General features: G+C 38.3%; 1 protein-coding gene and 1 long non-coding RNA gene across 2 annotated transcripts in view; both read left to right on the top strand.

The window, feature by feature from the left end:
• LOC134678110 (uncharacterized) overlaps positions 1–21,098 on the top strand; it is a 38,070-nt gene that overhangs the window by 11,678 nt on the left and 5,294 nt on the right. The window contains exons 7-14 of the mRNA XM_063536560.1: positions 1,763–2,049; positions 2,595–2,764; positions 3,720–3,826; positions 4,605–4,780; positions 5,497–5,601; positions 8,904–9,070; positions 18,368–18,472; positions 19,734–19,904. Coding sequence (XP_063392630.1) covers positions 1,763–2,049; positions 2,595–2,764; positions 3,720–3,826; positions 4,605–4,780; positions 5,497–5,601; positions 8,904–9,070; positions 18,368–18,472; positions 19,734–19,904 — 1,288 coding nt within the window. The remainder of the gene's footprint in view (positions 1–1,762; positions 2,050–2,594; positions 2,765–3,719; positions 3,827–4,604; positions 4,781–5,496; positions 5,602–8,903; positions 9,071–18,367; positions 18,473–19,733; positions 19,905–21,098) is intronic.
• LOC134678086 (uncharacterized) lies at positions 14,337–15,136 on the top strand. Its single transcript, XR_010100158.1, has 2 exons — positions 14,337–14,581; positions 14,719–15,136. It is a non-coding gene; the product is annotated as an uncharacterized LOC134678086 (long non-coding RNA).

Raw genomic sequence — 21,098 nt, 5'->3', positions numbered from 1 at the left:
CATAAATACGCAATGTGTATACTTTTTCTAACGAGGAATAGTAGGGCTTTTTCATGAATTTTTTATTTTTTGTGTATACGTATCTAAAAATAAGAAAAAAAATGGCCTTTATTCGGAAAAAAATAATATAGTAAATTTATATTTTTCATTTTTTTTTCTAATTATTTATATGAAATCGTATAAATGAAAAATCAGAAATGAATTTAGCATCCTTTATTTACCCGAAAATGATACCAAACTTGCGCACATAGCCAAACAAATTTTTTTACAAATTTCGACCTTCTTAAGTCAAAATATTGCGTCATAAATCCGGTTGGCTTCCCTTTCTAAATCAATCTGTGAGTCAAAAGGAGCAACTCTGCAAAAGGAAATTCCATCATCATCATTTGCCGTATACCTATCACACTTGTCGTGAGCGCCACGGACTAACGGCCTAAACACTTTAAAGGCGTCATACACGACGAAGTTACTAATATAAAGATACTACACCTTATAAAACAAAGTCCCCCGCCCCGTGTGTCTGTGTTTTTGCATTGTTTCTGCGTGTTTGTTCGCGACAAACTCAAAAACTACTACTTACGGAATTTCATGCGGGTTTGACCTATCAAGAGAGTGGTTTTTGGGCAAGGTTTGGTGTATAATTTGTTATCCCGTGTGAAGCCGGGGCTAATTATGTCACTAATTCATACGAACCAAGTAGGTTGTAAGTAAAATAATTTTCACCTCAGCAGCTCGGATCGGACAAGGGTAGGTACTTTGCTACTTAAAAACAGTGAGCAAAATTGCATTTCGCTCACTAAGTGAGACACAATGACCTTATTGATATTCATATGTCATTGCTACATGCGGGTCCTAATACAGGTTCGAAATCAATTCGAAATACTTGGATTCTATTCTCTCAGTCCCTTTCATGTCGTTAATAACTTAGCAACAAGAAAGAGACAAATTTTACTTTTAAAAATCACTAGCTACTTACAATAAAATAATATTGTAATAATTGGTTCCATTTTGGCAGAAAACAAGAAGAAAAGCGTGCATCCTGCCGGAAGAGTTAAGCGGCACGAGAAAAATGTTATTATTGAGGAAGATGATGGGTTAGATGGGTACACAGAAATTACAGAGTTTTTTCATGATTCCCAACTGTCAAAGGTTCTTATTAGAGTAGCAGTCTTTTTCAATATTTATACCCCACTTTGCCCTAAATCCCTAATTAGTATATTTATTATTTAATAATTATAGTGATTTAACCCTTTACCAGGCTAAGGGATATATATTTCCCACATACGGCACTTCGAACATGTCTTCTATTTTCGATGAGTAAGGCTGACATTCAATTGTAATTTTTAAATGTCAGCCTGGTAAAGGGTTAAAATAAGTTTCATTAAAAAAATCAAATCTAAAAGTAGTGAATTCCAAAGGAGCGTAGGTGTAGTAAGACGTCATTACTACGGCTGAAAACTTAAAAGTATAGTTTACTGAAAGAATTACCTCGCGAAGAAACGTAACAACTAGATGAACCTTAAAAGTACGCATATTATGTAGGTACTATGATATATTAAACCGAATGCAGTGGGGTGGAAGACGGTGAGTAGGTACATAAACGAAAGTTGGGGCGCTGGAGTGGGGCTGTACCCTGAGTGTAGCTATTACTTAATTATTATGTTGCTACTGCATCGCTGCAATGTCACTCCTTGTTATGGCTCAACTATGTGATTATTATTTTGTTATTTTTATATTTCATGATCCATGATAATTTTGTAAGGCAACCGATGGTATTGGAAAATGTGCTAAAAATGAAATCATTAACATAAGAAAGGAAACGGACAGTGCTGATTTGAATGACATTAAAACGAACTGGGACTGTAAACCTCAACCACAATGCAGATATAAAGATAATGATTATGTTGGTAATTCGGAGAGAGAATACGCTTTATATAAACTAGAAAACCCTGCTTTATGGTTTTACGTTCATGTTCATCTGTTTGAGAAATTAAGTACCCTTAACGGAAAAACTCTTTGGAACGACATAACAAAAGGCGTGCCAGTCAGGTAATTTTATTTATTTACAGAATTATAACACCGTATAATTATCCAATTAGGTACTCGCTCACTGAATAGAACAAATGCTTCCAGCACGCCTCTCAAAAAACGTTGCTGGACTCACTACACGGGATTTTCAACCGATACTTTGTTTCATCATTTGGGGTACCTTGTAGATAATGTGTCGTACATACCTTTAAGGACTTTAATAAAAGTAATAAAACTTAATCTTGTAGACTTGAAAACTCTCGTATATCTCTCTAGATCTAATCTATTATGTCGAGATAGTTGTATGAAATATATGCACCTACTATTATAAGACAACTTTCACGAATATTCGAATGAATGCCTGCAAAAAAATAGCAATATTTTTTTTTGCCGCTACTGTACAGTCAACGTCAAATACATTGTAGCAGCAAAAATGGCGAAATAGTTCGTCACACCGTAATATTTCGAATATGATGTAACGAACTTTTTGACCACTTTTGCGGCTATTATATATATTTGATGCTGACTTTACATACTTACAAAATAATACTTTTTTAATTTTTCAGTGTTAGTTCGATGTCACCGGAGTGGAGCAACTCAAACATGAACGTGCGGTACAAGCTAGTCAATCATGTAGCGAGAGAAGATTTTTTTCTACCTAAGAGTAGTTTAAGTTTATTAGTGCCTCTATTAGAAGATAATGTGAACGCTATATCAAACAACATGGATTCACTTGGTACGATTTAGAACTATTTATGATTCGATCCTTATCGAATGAGAGAAGCGAGCGAAGCGAAGTTCTCATTCAACTTGGAACACACCGCTGGCTAGGGGCACGCAAGTATGCGTGGCCAATGGCCATAGCATACAAAGATAGGGTGGAATGTATGTAGACTGGACAATAGGGTATTTGATTACTAGTCAAATCAGTCTCTTTTTAGGGTTCCGTACCCAAAGGGTAAAACGGGACCCTATTACTAAGACTTCGCTGTCCGTCCGTCCGTCCGTCTGTCACCAGGCTGTATCTCACGAACCATGATAGCTAGACAGTTGAAATTTTCACAGATGATGTATTTTTGTTGCCGCTATAACAACAAATACTAAAAACAGAATAAAATAAAGATTTAAATGGGGCTCCCATACAACAAACGTGATTTTTGACCAAAGTTAAGCAACGTCGGGAGTGGTCAGTACTTGGATGGGTGACCGTTTTTTATTTTGATTTTCTTTTTGTTTTTTTTTTGCATTACGGTACGGAACCCTTCGTGCGCGAGTCCGACTCGCACTTGCCCGGTTTTTTGGACTGTCAAAACGAAACACTGGCATGTGACGTCACGATCAAATTACCTACCTACTCTTTATAGTTTTATACGGGTTTCAAATGAGAAATTGTGTAAAAAAATAACTGTTGTCTAGGTTTCTGTATTGATCTTATGGTGCTTTATTTCATGAATGGTGTATAAATAATTTATTTTAAATACAATCGCATATCCTATTTTCAAATTTCTCAATCATTCAGCGTTGAAATTAAATGCATGTCTATAATTCTATTCTATATAGTTTTTGGCGAAACGCGAGTTCTCAGTTCGGGGCTAGCTACTAGATAGACAATAAACTGCTGTGAGTGTTTTTTTTGTTAAAAAAATCTAAGATGTGTTTAAAAACTTTACATTGTGTATGTTTCAGTGCAGACGACGCCAATTATTTACTGGTACCAACGGAAGATGTTTTAGATGTGGATAAGACTGACGAATCATCAATGACTCTCGCAAATGTTTCTTTTAATAGTAAAAAACAGGTGTGATTCATTAGTTCTTTACTATCGCCAACTCGTGAGTATAATCCTAGCGTAAGGTTGAAATTTACAACAGGAATGTAAGTAGAAGACGAAAACACCTACGCGTCAGATTATCCGTTAAGCCAAAATATTATCCAACGCAGAAACATCATATATGCTTACCTAATGGTCATCACTCATCACGAGTACGAGTATGTTTACTTTTAAGACTTTTACATTCGTACAACCGTACAATAAACATGAAAACACATTAGGTACTGTAAATGCTCTAGGAATGTGCCGGGCTGCCGGGTAAGTTAATGTTTCAACACTTTCAACTCAATTGCCAAAATAGGTACCTACGTGCGCTCCACCCAAAGTAGGTAAACTGCCTGTACAGTCAGCAGCAGAAGTTGCTAAGCGGCCGAGCTGTTCATAATTACCTTGACATTTTCTCATATTCTCTTACCAATAAAGTTGCGTCAAGATCATTTTGAACACCTGGCACGCTTAGCAACTTCTGCTGCTGACTGTACAAGTTATTCATCTTTGACACAGAATAAATAATAGTACTAAGTACAGAAGACTCACTCTCTAACAAAAGCGTCTTTTACGATCAGTACAGATATGGCCGCCAGGTGGCGACAGCGCCACGCGCGGCTTATGGCAAACCCCAAAATTGGGGCCGAACGGATGTACTTTTAGCTACCTGTAGCAAAGCGACGAAATCGCGGAGTGAGACACGCCTGTCTCTGATCAAATATCGAATTGTTCTACAAAGTATTATATTGTTTTTTAGTTTCGACGAAAAGTAGTTGTGCGTGTTTCAAGAGCATTAAACAATGACATGACAGACAAATTAAGTCTCGTAAATCAAGCATCGGTCAAGTTCCTAACAACACGGCACCGGGGCATACGCCATGCTCAAGTTGATTTGGAAGCACGAGCAGATAACAATCAGCTAGTTCACGAAAGGTAACGTCAGCAGCAGAAGTTGCTAAGGTAAAGTGGTCAAAATGATCAAACCTACCTATTGTTGAAAGTGTAATAAAGAGCATGTGTATATCATTATAACTTATGACCACCCGCTAATCTACTTCTACTGCTGAGCAAAATGTACCTAATACATAATATGTATCATAAGTATAATATGGTACTCAAGATGCATCAGTCAAGGAGGTTGTTATACTTGTTATTATTTTTTATAACGCGTTATATGTTATGTTATCTTCTGAGTTAAACATCGTTGTGGTTTATTCATAGATAGTTACTATATCTTTTCTTCGAAAAATATCTACATAGTTAAAATTGATAGGAAATTTCAACATCAGACCAGCAAAATGAATGAAACATCCAATTCTTTTTCCGCGTTTTCGGGGTTTGGTCCCATAGTAAAAGTTGCTCAGTATGACCTACCTAAACATTAACGGGTTTGAGTAATGGCTTTTCGTTCAGACACATACTGTATATTAACATAAATATTTCTATACTTCTATGTAGCCAATCAAACCAGGTTATTTTTTAAATAATTAATTCCCACTATAGAATTAATGGGACCAAACGAAGCTGTTAAAACGATTTCCAGCTTGCCGGGAACGAATTCATCAAAACGCTATTATTGGATACTACCTTATTTGAAGGGCCTACTAAACGTGCATTTTAGAGATAGCTTTGTTTCTAATACATTCTAGTGCACCCGGCCGAATAGCAATTATTGTTGCTGATAATACTAGAGGCAGTCGACCAACGTTGACGGTGCAAGTAACAAACACAGGTCTCTTCGTGGCGAGATTTAGGTAAGTAAGCACCTTTGTACCACAATTGTACATCAAATTGTACATGGAAAAGTACAAATGCATTGGGGGCAAGACATACACTGTGAGACCATTAAATATAAATAAATATTATTAGGACTTTATTGTGTATTGGATAATGTTGGACATCTTTACTTAATTTAATAGTATTACTTGAAAATAGTTGTAACGGATAACTATAGCCTTATAAACCTATCTTATCTTGCAGGTGCCTATAAAAACTACTCATAAAATGTATAGTTTTTTATTCATTATTTTTGTAGTTGGGTATACTCGTAGATTCGCACATTGTAATTTTGACAGTTTGACCACGGACGCTGTAAAGTATAGGGTTCTAAACGTCGGGAGGTAGGTATAGGTATATACGTTCACAGAGAGAGGCCATGGTTGCGCGAATGAGCTTGACCCTTAGTCTCGTTTCCCAGTGGGGTGATGACAATCTGGTCACGTTCAATGCCTCCAAAACGCAGGCGTGTCTATTTTCCGCAAAACGGAGTCCATTCGACCTGACTCCTTCTTTCCGGGGTGCATCTGTACCTATTACCGACAGCCTGGAACTCCTCGGCATGGAGCTGAGTTCAGTCCTCAGCTTCGGCAGTTTCATTGAGTCTAAAGCACAAACTGCGGCCAGAAAGCTGGGCGTCCTAAATAAGGTGAAGCGATACTTGACACCTGGACAGCTTCTAACACTTTACAAAGCTCAAGTCCGGTCGTGTATGGAGTATTGCAGCCACCTGTGGGATGGCTCAGCTAAATACCAACTCGCCGCTTTGGACTCAGTGGAGCGCAGAGCCAGGAGGATGATTGGCGACAAGAAGCTAAGAACGGCTAAGCTTCAGTCTTTGGCCCATCAGCGGAAAGTCGCCAGCCTGTCGGTATTCTACAGGTTGCACTTCGGGGAGTGTGCCCAAGAGCTACACGAGCTCATGCCACCGCACAGTGTTCGATTTCCCTCAAAAAATTTCCCTATGCTGTTAATTGCATAAATCAATCAAGGAATGCATTTGAAATGCAAGACTAGAACACCCAGAAGTCTATTTCAAATACTTTTTTTAATAAAAAATAAATTATATTTCATGACCTTGACATCGAAAAATTACTAAATAAATTCTACAAAAGTATCTGATGAAGAAGTCGCTTTTTAATAAATGTAGTTCGATAAAGAAGCCTTTGACGCATATTTTCTAGTTCTTAGTTTTGGAATTTACCCTCTGGTTACCGAATAATTCATATAAATAGAGATTTTTTATTTCATTTTTTTCTCCTTAAATAACTCAAAAGTGCGACTTGTGACTAGCACTGACAGATTGCTCTTAACTAGGTCTACCACTGGTAAAAAAATCACGTTCCACTATCGCGGCGTTTGGGAGTTATCGAATTTAAAAATACAGTGTTAGGGTTGACCCTCAACATGACCTTTAATTTTTAGTCAGAATTAATTCAAAATTTTCCTCTATTACAAAACTGTATATTGTGTAGACATACTCCAGGTACATAAATAAAAATACAGGTACACTGGATTGACGGGGGCAAAAGTGCACCAGTGCTAGTGATTAATTAAAAATCGACTAATCGTAAAAAACTATTTTATCCATCATTATCAAAATGGCTAAGTTTGAATACATTTAATTGTGTGCAAACCTCTTTCATTTATACTTATCACAAGTATAAACAACCGATAGCAAGCGGCCGAATCGCGCAATAAATTTTGGCGGTCAGATAGGGAACACCATTGCCGGAAAATGAACAGGAGAAAAACTATGATAGATCTCTTTCACCGTGCACTAGAATCATCAGATCCGTTCGTGTCTATGGCACACTACAGACAACGCCAAAAATCGTCCTAGAGGATTAGTCTACCAGAAGCAGTTCGTGAACTTCTGAAGCCGATTCATGAAGGAAACTTACAAGAGGCTGGAGTCGATGATGAAGATCTAGCTAATGATGGATCTTCGTTAATAGACGGTGATGAAAATCCATCCCATGTTGACGACTGCACGTTAGTTCTCGAAAATGAAAATGATTTGTATGAGCCACAAAATACATAAAATCTGAGACCAACTTGCGAAAAGAAACTATAACTTGACTTCTGAATTTCTTTCTTTCTTTTCTGAATTTAATGACTTTATTGTTTAACAAAGTGCACTGCACTTAAAAGTTTCTGCGTGGCCCAATGGTTGACTGGTAGAGAATGCCTTTTGGCAAGTCTGCCATTTGTAATTTCTTGTATTGTGCAATAAAGGTTAAATAAATAAATATAAATAAAGTTTCTTATGTTGTTCCTTAATTTAATTTAATCAGATTTTTTAATTACTCCGACCTTTCCTATTTGTTTGACCTTTAAGTAACAACCCTAAAAAGTATAATTTGACCTTTATACGTAACTCCCAAACGCCGCGATAGTGGAACGTGATTATTTTACCAGTGGTAGACCTAGTTAAGAGCCATCTTTCAGTGCTAGTTACAAGTCGGACTTTTGAGTTTTTCAGGAGAAAAAAAATGAAATAAAAAATCTGTATTTATATGAATAACTCGGTAAGCAGAGGGTAAATTCCAAAACTAAGAACTAGAAAATATGCGCCAAAGCCTTCTTTATCAAACTACATTTATTAAAAAGCGACTTCTTCATCAGATACTTTTGTAGAATTTATTTAGTAATTTTTCGATGTCAAGCTCATGAAATATAATTTATTTTTTATAAAAAAAAGTATTTGAAATAGACTTCTGGGTGTTCTAGTCTTGCATTTCAAATGCATTCCTTGATTGATTTATGCAATTAACAGCATAGGGAAATTTTTTGAGGGAAATCGAACACTGTGCACCGTCCCCATTCTACCATCGGACTTTTAGACGCACGGCCGGTTTCCATCCTTACCTACTTGGTAGATATTCCACCAATTCGCACGAAGCGCTTTGCTTCTACTTTCCTTATGCGCACTGCCAAGGAATGGAATTCCTTGCCGGCGTCTATATTTCCGTGTTCTTATAACCCGGCAACCTTCAAATCAAGAGTGAACAGGCACCTTCTGGGCGAGCTCGCTCCATCGTAGGCCACGTCTACGCCTCGGCTAGTCTGTGGCCATGAGTAAGCACATTCATAATTTAAAAAAAAAAGGTATAAAGTCATTATACGCAATAATTATAACCCTTTTCCATAGTTTTATTTCATGAGATACTATCGCGGTAACCGAAGACAATATAACGATAAGGCCCTCTAGGTTAGGTACCTATTTTATGAATTGCTCCATTCCTTGCAATTAACTTCTTCCTATGTTCAATTCTAGAGTACAAATACGAGATTGTGATTCGGATCTGATGAAGCTCTCAGAAAAGCAAGAAGAGGGCATTACCTCCGAGGCAGAGTGTTTGCCACCGCGGCACACGCGGCGCCTGCAGCTGCGTCTGCCAGAGGTCTCTCCCGGCGAGAATCCCGAACTTCAGCACTGCACTGGTAGGTATCCTATACGCCTATATCCTGTATAGCCTTTTGTTCAGATTTGTTTTAAATACGCAAAAGACCATAACCCTGACCACGACTGACAGTTCAAAAATGACAATCGAATGTCAGTCTTACTGATCGAAAATAGAACACATGTTTGAAGTGCCGTATGTGGGAAATATATATCCCTTAGCCTGGTAAAGGGTTAAGTTGCAGAGCGATGTATTTATGACTATCAATCTCCTTAAAACTCGTGTTCCTTCATCAGTGTCATAACACACTTAGCGAAGATTCTGATCCATATAGGGTAGGTATTAGGTAGTTGTATTTTATAAAGAGCTATAAATGTGGTGACCGTAGTTAATGAGCGAGTGAAAGTTCAGTACAAATGTCGTTACTTTACATAAGGGCCTGTTTACACACATGTAGAACATGTTTTCATGTAAAAAAAACTCTACATTTAGGCAACATTTAATAGCATTGATGTAGTTTTGCTCAAAATTTGATGATATAATCCGGCAGTTCTATAATAGTGGTCATAAGACCGGTATGCAGGTAATGCAGGGAACCGCAATTAATTAATAATAGTAATTCCAAACCTACAGTTCAAAATTCAAATTTAAATTCTTTGTTTTTGTCAAAACCATTAACAAACCTTACAATGTCTTCTTGTCTTCTTGTAAGTAATATTGCTCTATTATAGTGGTTAATGGGTTAAATACCTGTTATAGGACATGACTATTATGGTTCTATAAAATAGTGAAGTAAACCTTTACATCAGTTGCTAATAAAACAATTTAGCTGAAAAGGTATTGCTGGAGACTTTTATATAGGGTTGCCATACGTCCGGATCTGACCGGAAATGTCCGGATTTTTGACCCTTTGTCCGGATTGCGGCCGGACTTGGCATGTGTCCGGATTTTTAGGAATGACCTTATAAAAATAAAATGCGCGCCCGGGGAGGGGGCTACGGGATCGGGCAAAGGGAAAGGGAAAAGTAAATCCACGATACAGCACACCGCAAAGAGCAGCGCGCCGCCGGGGCGTCGTTCAAGCTACGCCAAATCTCTGTTACAAGAAATGTCCGGATTTTTAGCGTGATGTCAGGATTTTTATCACGACATTTAATTCTTCCATATGGCAACCCTACTTTTATACGACGCGGTCACCTCTGAAACCTTGATACATCGTCTATACAAGCTTTTAGCGTTAAAAGCCAATATTATAGAACTAAAATGTTACTTAGTTGGGAGATGATGTCGATCCAGCCCAAATGAGTAACATGAGTTTGTTTCTCATTTACCAGTAAAAATAATAAGTTTGCTCATAACCACATTTTAACTTGGCTGTTATTGAACAATGCAACAATTGCCCTAAAAAAAGTAAAATTATCGATACTTTGACATCACTACAAGAAATGTCATTAGAAATATTGAACTATTCGAAGTATCACAGGATCCATTTTTCGCTGATCCAGTACGGCTACCATCAGTTTGGCATTGACATAAACGCTATCGTGTAGGTACGTAATCGGGATGCGAAACTCCTGACTTCGGACAAACTCGGCTCCGCTCGGCTCAGCATTGCTCCGAACAATTATTAGAGTTGGCATCACTTGACTTCCTTTTGCGTGCACGACCACAGATAAGATAATCACTTGATTTTTGACAACCCTAAATAGCCGAAAGGGATAGTGCCATATATATTTGAAAGGGCCAGGGGGCCTAGCCAAAACGCATTTCGAAAAAAGATATCGCTAACGAATCGATAAAAAATGTATGGGAATGACAGGTACCGTAGATGAGTTTGTCGAAAAATATTAACGAATACAAAAATGTTAGCCAAGTTGCAATGTTGTAACGAAACGCAAAACTTTCGTTACTGGGGGCCTAGCCAAAACGAATTTCGAAAAAAGATATCGCTAACGAATCGATAAAAAATGTATGGGAATGACAGGTACCGTAGATGAGTTTGTCGAAAAATATTAACGAATACAAAAATGTTAGCCAAGTTGCAATGTTGTAACGAAACGCAAAACTTTCGTTACTGGAATTCGATATCTGTCATACATTGCCTAGCCGAGTGACACTTTTGACATGCGAAATCGAATCGTTATCGCCTCCTAGGTGTCGATACGTAGCGAGAGCTATCCCCTTGCAGATAACTTATCGAAGCACAAGAAAATGCCGTATAATAGTGTTTGTAAATTAGAATTTGTAGTAAAAAGCATACTTTAACATTATTGTGGGCGGCGAACAACGCGGAAGTCTCGCTTGGACGCAGGCGCCGTCTGAAAAATCGCTTATTGAAACTGCTTAGGAAAGGACTGCCCTTAGCTGGTGGCTGGTGGCTTTATGCTACGGGGTCAGATCAAAGGATAGTGGGCCGTACGCAGCATTTCACCCAAAGGATCCAATGTGACCGAGGCGCTGAATATCTACCTATCTATATTGACAGTGTCATGGAAAAATGGATTATGCACCCACAAATGCAACACGACACAACGTCCCTACAAAGGTAAGAGTGAGCCAATAACTTATCCCCACATACCTAATAAGTATATAAAATATGTAATTGATGCTAAAATAACTTCTTATGTGTTCCTGTTACGTCTTCAAATATAAACCGATGAACGGTGTAGATTAAATTTGGTACCCATATGCACACAGGCAAGCACTTGTTTCTCAATAGGAAAGTGAATTGAATGTGTAAAGGCAAAGGTATATAGGTAAAGGCTTTACAAATATAGATAAAGACTCGGGAACAAATGTTCTTCACACAAATAAATGCCCTTCCCGGGAAGCAAAACCATAACCTTCATAGGCAAGGTCACTAACGACTAGCAATATTGTAGTGTCATCCCATTTTCTTAAATTGATTTGAAAGAGACGAGACTACAGTGTTGTAACTTTTTGATTTCTAAAATTTCTTGTCGAACTGTACAGTAAGCTAAAGAAGACTTGTGTTGTGGGTACTTAGGGTACTTAGATAACTATATATAGATGGTCAAACCAATTTGTCACTCAGTAAGAACCAGGAAAACTATACTCATACTTTTGGGTGCTAGTACTAGTATATGACAAAGCTAGTATGATTCTCTCTGTCTTTGTTTGAAATGAGACAGTCCTTTGACAAACTATACTTAAATACATAGACAACACCCATGACTCAGGTACAAAATATCTGTGCTCATTACACAAACAAATTTCCTTACCGGGGATTCAAACTCAGGATTAATATCAGATTAACCGGCAGGGTCACTAGTCACTACCCACTAGGCCAGACCGGCTGTTGTTATGCATATAAATTATCAACCATATTAATGAAACTTTTTCATATTATCAAACATATTGTATATGACTTCTTTTGGCAGGCGCAGGTACAGTCAGCTGCAGAGAAATGGTACCACTCCTGCATACAAACTTCTATGTAGCGGTGGTACCTTTTCTCTGCAGCTGACTGTACCTACACACTATATAAAAATATATGTACTTACACAAAATATTTAGTTTTTTTTGTCATATGACTGGTAGAGAATAGATAAATATTATACCCAAATGTTACAGAGTTTTTTGAAAAACTAAGCATTCATTTTGTTTCAGGTGACTTGGATATTCATTGCAGCCTTGACATATTTATGGTGCTCCAAAGCCAGGGTCAAGGGAAGAAACTATGACACATGTACAACCACAAAAATATATTGAGTGTTGTTTTACTATTTTAAAACACTACATAATATATGTACAAACAAGAAAAGAATGCTTGGCTACTGATTTCATGCTACCGGCAAAAAATACCTGCTGTATCTTACATTAATAGATTTCCAATAAAATAAATTAACTTTTTAACCCAATCATTGTTTCATTTATTTATGGTGGTTACCACCTTAACCTTTGGTATGCTTAGGAGCAGATCTGCTCCCATGTACTTACCTATATTCAACTTTTTTGACGACCGGTCTGACCTAGTGGGTAGTGACCCTGCCTGCTAAGCCGATGGTCCTGGGTTCGAATCCCAGTAAGGGCATTTATTTGTGTGGTGAACACTAATATTTGTTCCTGAGTCATGGGTGTTTTCTATGTATATAAGTATGTATTTATCTATATAAGTATGTGTCGTTGCCTAGCACCCATAGTACAAGCTTTGCTTAGTTTGGGGCTAGGTTGATCTGTGTAAGATGTCCCCAATATTTATTTATTTATTTTATTTTATTTAATTATGATTGATATATAAATTACAAATTGTTGACAGGAGCATACAAAAGGTTAAATATGAATATCCAGTAGCTTAGCGGGTGAGATTCCCTTCCCAAATTTCCATTCAAAGCAAAGATGGTAGGTAATTAAAAAATAATATTAAGTAATAATATGATTTATTAGTTTTGGTTTCACAGGCAGCTTTTATCTTATCTAATGCATAACATCTATGTATTCAATGTTCGCTTGACTTTTGTTAATTTCGAAAATGTTTGAAGTCTATGAAGTAAATGAGTTCACTGAGGTTACACTGATTCGGGCAAACCTGTTCACAATTTCACTTCACGGTTTGAATCATTACTAACACTTAAAGTATTGTCTCTTCTGGTCAAGTAAGCCAGCAGTGCACATCCTTAGCACTGGTAACTGCCATGAAGGCGTCATTGCAGCGGCAGCTTTGACTGTTCGTGCTAACTTGGCGAGGACTTCTCAGCGTGGAAGAAGAGCCCGCGGAGCCCGCTCTTGCCCGCTCTGGCTGCGCCGCCGCCTTGATTGGGGCTGCGGTGACGACGGCTGTCTGAAATTGTTAAACTTAGGTCAAAATTATATGCAATTAACAACGCACTCTTCAAATATTACACTATATAGAGTTATTTTATCACGAAATTGTAATTAACTAAGTTAAACAAATGCCAAAATATTTCATTTGCTTACCGATAAAACAATTATTTTCTCCAAAATTAGATTCGCTGTTCACTTGACACTCTTGACAGCTGACAGATGACGTTTCTTGACGGTTTTGAACGAGAACCACAGACTAAAATTAATTTTTATCGACTTGGCCCGTCGAATATGCGATAACTAAAAAGATTGCCTCTTGGCTAGGTTATTATAAACATTATCGACCAGTCGCTCGCGAACGTAGAGATCGAATCGATACGGAGCGAATGTAATTTGGCTACGGGCCCTGGAATTCGATATCTGTCATACATTGCCTAGCCGAGTGACACTTTTCACATGCGAAATCGAATCGTTATCGCCTCCTAGGTGTCGATACGTAGCGAGAGCTATCCCCTTGCAGGGCCCGTAGCCAAATTACATTCGCTCCGTATCGATTCGATCTCTACGTTCGCGAGCGACTGGTCGATAATGTTTATAATAACCTAGCCAAGAGGCAATCTTTTTAGTTATCGCATATTCGACGGGCCAAGTCGATAAAAATTAATTTTAGTCTGTGGTTCTCGTTCAAAACTGTCAAGAAACGTCAGCTGTCAAGAGTGTCAAGTGAACAGCGAATCTAATTTTGGAGAAAATAATTGTTTTATCGGTAAGCAAATGAAATATTTTGGCATTTGTTTAACTTAGTTAATTACAATTTCGTGATAAAATAACTCTATATAGTGTAATAGTTGAAGAGTGCGTTGTTAATTGCATATAATTTTGACCTAAGTTTAACAATTTCAGACAGCCGTCGTCACCGCAGCCCCAATCAAGGCGGCGGCGCAGCCAGAGCGGGCAAGAGCGGGCTCCGCGGGCTCTTCTTCCACGCTGAGAAGTCCTCGCCAAGTTGGCACGAACAGTCAAAGCTGCCGCTGCAATGACGCCTTCATGGCAGTTACCAGTGCTAAGGACGTGCACTGCTGGCTTACTTGACCAGAAGAGACAATACTTTAAGTGTTAGTAATGATTCAAACCGTGAAGTGAAATTGTGAACAGGTTTGCCCGAATCAGTGTAACCTCAGTGAACTCATTTACTTCATAGACTTCAAACATTTTCGAAATTAACAAAAGTCAAGCGAACATTGAATACATAGATGTTATGCATTAGATAAGATAAAAGCTGCCTGTGAAACCAAAACCAATAAATCATATTATTACTTAATATTATTTTTTAATTACCTACCATCTTTGCTTTGAATGGAAATTTGGGAAGGGAATCTCACCCGCTAAGCTACTGGCTATTCATATTTAACCTTTTGTATGCTCCTGTCAACAATTTGTAATTTATATATCAATCATAATTAAATAAAATAAAATAAATAAATAAATATTGGGGACATCTTACACAGATCAACCTAGCCCCAAACTAAGCAAAGCTTGTACTATGGGTGCTAGGCAACGACACATACTTATATAGATAAATACATACTTATATACATAGAAAACACCCATGACTCAGGAACAAATATTAGTGTTCACCACACAAATAAATGCCCTTACTGGGATTCGAACCTAGGACCATCGGCTTAGCAGGCAGGGTCACTACCCACTAGGTCAGACCGGTCGTCAAAATTAATGCATTTTTTAAAGTTGAATATAGGTAAGTACATGGGAGCAGATCTGCTCCTAAGCATACCAAAGGTTAAGGTGGTAACCACCATAAATAAATGAATGAAACAATGATTGGGTTAAAAGTTAATTTATTTTATTGGAAATCTATTAATGAAAGATACAGCAGGTATTTTTTGCCGGCAGCATAAAATCAGTAGCCAAGCATTCTTTTCTTGTTTGCACATATATTATGTAGTGTTTTAAAATAGTAAAACAACACTCAATATATTTTTGTGGTTGTACATGTGTCATAGTTTCTTCCCTTGACCCTGGCTTTGGAGCACCATAAATATGTCAAGGCTGCAATGAATATCCAAGTCACCTGAAACAAAATGAATGCTTAGTTTTTCAAAAAACTCTGTAACATTTGGTTATAATATTTATCTATTCTCTACCAGTCATATGACAAAAAAAAACTAAATGTTTTGTGTAAGTACATATATTTTTATATAGTGTGTAGGTACAGTCAGCTGCAGAGAAAAGGTACCACCGCTACATAGAAGTTTGTATGCAGGAGTGGTACCATTTCTCTGCAGCTGACTGTACCTGCGCCTGCCAAAAGAAGTCATATACAATATGTTTCATAATATGAAAAGTTTCATTAATATGGTTGATAATTTATATGCATAACAACAGCCGGTCTGGCCTAGTGGGTAGTGACTAGTGACCCTGCCGGTTAATCTGATATTAATCCTGAGTTTGAATCCCCGGTAAGGAAATTTGTTTGTGTAATGAGCACAGATATTTTGTACCTGAGTCATGGGTGTTGTCTATGTATTTAAGTATAGTTTGTCAAAGGACTGTCTCATTTCAAACAAAGACAGAGAGAATCATACTAGCTTTGTCATATACTAGTACTAGCACCCAAAAGTATGAGTATAGTTTTCCTGGTTCTTACTGAGTGACAAATTGGTTTGATCATCTATATATAGTTATCTAAGTACCCTAAGTACCCACAACACAAGTCTTCTTGAGCTTACTGTACAGTTCGACAAGAAATTGTAGAAATCAAAAAGTAGCAACACTGTAGTCTCGTCTCTTTCAAATCAATTTAAGAAAATGGGATGACACTACAATATTGCTAGTCGTTAGTGACCTTGCCTATGAAGGTTATGGTTTTGCTTCCCGGGAAGGGCATTTATTTGTGTGAAGAACATTTGTTCCCGAGTCTTTATCTATATTTGTAAAGCCTTTACCTATATACCTTTGCCTTTACACAATCAATTCACTTTCCTATTGAGAAACAAGTGCTTGCCTGTGTGCATATGGGTACCAAATTTAATCTACACCATTCATCGGTTTATATTTGAAGACGTAACAGGAACACATAAGAAGTTATTTTAGCATCAATTACATATTTTATATACTTATTAGGTATGTGGGGATAAGTTATTGGCTCACTCTTACCTTTGCAGGGACGTTGTTTCGTGTTGCATTTGTGGGTGCATAATCCATTTTTCCATGACACTGTCAATATAGATAGGTAGATATTCAGCGCCTCGGTCACATTGGATCCTTTGGGTGAAATGCTGCGTACGGCCCACTATCCTTTGATCTGACCCCGTAGCATAAAGCCACCAGCCACCAGCTAAGGGCAGTCCTTTCCTAAGCAGTTCCAATAGGCGATTTTTCAGACGGCGCCTGCGTCTAAGCGAGACTTCCGCGTTGTTCGCCGCCCACAATAATGTTAAAGTATGCTTTTTACTACAAATTCTAATTTACAAACACTATTATACGGCATTTTCTTGTGCTTCGATAAGTTATCTGCAAGGGGATAGCTCTCGCTACGTATCGACACCTAGGAGGCGATAACGATTCGATTTCGCATGTGAAAAGTGTCACTCGGCTAGGCAATGTATGACAGATATCGAATTCCAGTAACGAAAGTTTTGCGTTTCGTTACAACATTGCAACTTGGCTAACATTTTTGTATTCGTTAATATTTTTCGACAAACTCATCTACGGTACCTGTCATTCCCATACATTTTTTATCGATTCGTTAGCGATATCTTTTTTCGAAATGCGTTTTGGCTAGGCCCCCTAACCGCTGTCAAACTTCGTTTTAGTAGGAAGTTTCCTTTCTAAACATAAACATTCATTCATTCTGTACGGTAGTACTATTAATTATTCTGTGACGTAATTTACTTTCTATGCATCTCGCTCGTACGATAGCGTTTATGTCATGGCTCCTCTACACGTTGGGCCAGCGCCGGCCACTGCAAGGGACGCAGTCATGCGGTAGAATGAGATAGCAATATCACTTGCTCCCTCTAACGCATAAATGCGTCCCTTGGAGTGGCCGGCGCTGGCCCATCGTGTAGAGGAGCCATCAATGCCAAACTTAATGTAGCCGTACAGGTTAAAAGTCAAGTAACAAATATACCGGGTGTGGCCTGTAACACGAGCAAATAATTAAAACATCGATTGTACTCCTCAAACGGTGACACTTTTATTCAACAACTTTTAAACATTATGTAGTATTTAGACTTCCTATTTTTCATACAAAATAAATATATATTATTATCGTCAATGGACGCCATCGCCATGCCATATCATTTCGCAATACATTGCGTCTTAGAATAAACTTTAAAGTGTATTAAAAATCAAACCACATGTTATTTTTGAAAGTTGCTGAACAAATGTTGGTTGAGGAGTACAGCCTACAGTTAAAATTTTTGCTCGTATTACAGGCCACACCCGGTATGAACTTTCACTAATCACTAGTCAAAGTGTAAACAGGGGCCTAACCTAACTTTCTTTGTTTTTATTTTTGTTGCCATAGTTTACCTCTTAAATGAGGACGGCGAGTCGGTCGCAGTTCGGGATGCGCTTATAAAGAAAGGCGATCACTGCTACTGCGTGTGGCATTGCGACTGCATCTGTTACGGTATGTTTAATCAATGGAGTTGGCAACCAGTGTTGGCCTAACGTTAGTTGCAATAATTGTCCGTTGACCATTACAAATTGAACCGTAAACTGTAACGGACGGTTACAGTTGACGGTTCAACTTGTACTGGTTATTGGTCAAGAATTTTCAATTGCAATAACGTTTCGGCCAACACTGTTGGCAACTATCAAAGGTTTTCATAGATGGCGCCATCATAGCGTTCATAGGGCAGGCCCTGTATGCAGGCATTAAGCCCCCTCCAGACTATGCGCGTGAATCGCGGGCGAAGCCGCGAACGCGAGTGTGGAGTCGATTTTCGCAGACAGCCGCGATTCGCGCACGAGTGTGGAGGAGGCTTTAGATTAGATTAGCTCTAACGGTTAGAGGGAGCAAGTGATATTGCTATCTCATTCTACCGCATGGCTGCGTCCCTTGGAGGGCCGGCGCTGGCCCATCGTGTAGAGGAGCCACTACATCGACAAACGCCAAAAAGAAAGGAAACATGACTATTCCCATACATTGTTTAAGTTCCGGTTAGCGTTTTCTATCAACGACATCATGGCTAGGCCACCTGATATGTTTGAAGTCGGTGCCAAGCCAAATCGCTGGCCCAATATTACAGGCCGGGTTCTATGTTACATTAAATTACCATGTTCAAATTTCAGTTCGATAAAAGTGAAACAGAACCCTGTAATATTGAGCCAGCGAAATGGCACTCCATCTGAATGATGGACACCGAAGACAAAACAACGCAAGCTTTTACTGTTAGTATCAATTACCTTTAATTGACTGTTGAAAGATAAGTACAGCCAGCGATAAAAGCTTGTATTGTAAATGAAAGTTTTGACAAGAAACTTAATTAATAAATTAAACCATAAGTATCTAGAGCCAGGCAATGTAATGTAAGCGGTAAGTCAGATTTTGTAAGCGAGGTCATAATTCCCTACAGCTGCAGTCTGCAGGGAATTAAAGACTCGACTTACAATATTCTTACCCCCGGAGTTAAACACAAAGTTTTTCAATACACTTGCGAAGATAAAATTAAATTTTAAGAGAAATAATTCTTAAATACGGGGACATTTCCAACATTCGTCCGCCATATTGTCGTACTTTGACAGAAGTGTGCGGCTATCGGGAATAAAATCCCTAGTCTCCAAAATTTCACATACCCCTTACGTTGCACAATATTTTCTATCAAGTGTAAAGAGTCATGTCGAGCAGATGAGGAATAAAAACGCTCCTCGCTTATGGTGTTTGGCAGGGGACAACCCCCGGCTGCCGTGCCGGGAGATGTCTGCGGCGAGGCAAGACGCCGCGGGCTTGCCGGCGCGGCGCGGCGCCCGCTTCACGCGCGCTTGCCACTATGTTGATGTGGAATCGATCAACGTTGCGGTCGTTATTATTGGTGTTATTGGGATGTTACTCTTTCTCGGTATGCCTTAACGTAAATTACATTAATAATTTAGCAACTTAATATTAAGTAAGTAATTGGAATTTGGGATTAATTACATTTCTCCTTTTAAATAAAAAAAAAATAGTCAAATCATTCATTCATTCATTTGAATCTGTCCGTCATCCGCTTAATATGAATCGGTCATCGCCGTCATCGGTCTGATAGTCAAAATTAGAACAAACGGTCGGTATCTTGAATTTCTTAGTGCCAGTTGCACCAACCACATTTGACAGACTGATCATCGTCAGCCGGCGCGCCCCGCGCCTTTACTATGAAACTTTCCATACATAAAAATTTAGCGAACTCTTTAACGTTCGTAACAGTTTGGTGCAACCGACCCTTAATTTTTGCTGGAATTATGTCAATCATGATGAAAATTTATATTGATATGATTAGGCCAAGCAATAAGAAGTTATAGAGGGAAATGCTAGGAACACAACTTTTGACTCCGTAACTTTGTTTGGACTAGTTAGGAGGTGAACATATCAAAAGTCCCCGGCCGTAGCCCCGGTGCTGGGGGGTAGAGGGGGGGTAAGAAGGTCGAATTTTTCGGTTTTTCATTGATATCTTGGAAACTTTGCGTCTTAGCGACATGACTACTAAGACAAACCGAAAGCTGATAAAATTAGTTACAAGTTTTATCCAGTCAAGTTTTTCGATATCTTGTTTATATTCGATACAACGTTTTTTGAGCATTCATTTCCTGACCTAGATATAATCCGAAATGTATGTAGGCCAAGCAATAAGAAGTTATAGAGGGAAATGCTAGGAACACAATTTTTGACTCCGTAGCTTTGTTTGGACTAGTTAGGAGGTGAACATATCAAAAGTCCCCGGCCGTAGCCCCGGTGCTGGGGGGTAGAGGGGGGAAAGAAGGTCTCATTTTTCGGTTTTTCACTTATATCTTGGAAACTTTGCGTCTTAGCGACATGATTACTAAGACAAATCAAAAGCTGATAAAATTTGTTACAAGTTTTATTCAGTCAAGTTTTTCGATATCTTGAATAGTTTTTGAGATATCCGCTCTTGAATGTTTATTTAGGGCTTTCAATTTTATCTTGATATCTACATTAGTGAAGCTCTTAGGCCATGTTTGGTATCATTTTCGTATAAGTCGGGGGTGCTGAATTCATTTTTGGTATCACTTTGATACCATTCCTAAGAAAAAACATA

This window comes from Cydia fagiglandana, chromosome Z (assembly GCF_963556715.1).
Source record: "Cydia fagiglandana chromosome Z, ilCydFagi1.1, whole genome shotgun sequence".
Taxonomy (NCBI): domain Eukaryota; kingdom Metazoa; phylum Arthropoda; class Insecta; order Lepidoptera; family Tortricidae; genus Cydia; species Cydia fagiglandana.
The sequence above is the reverse complement of the archived record's forward strand: the minus strand, read 5'-3'. Positions and strand labels throughout refer to the sequence as shown.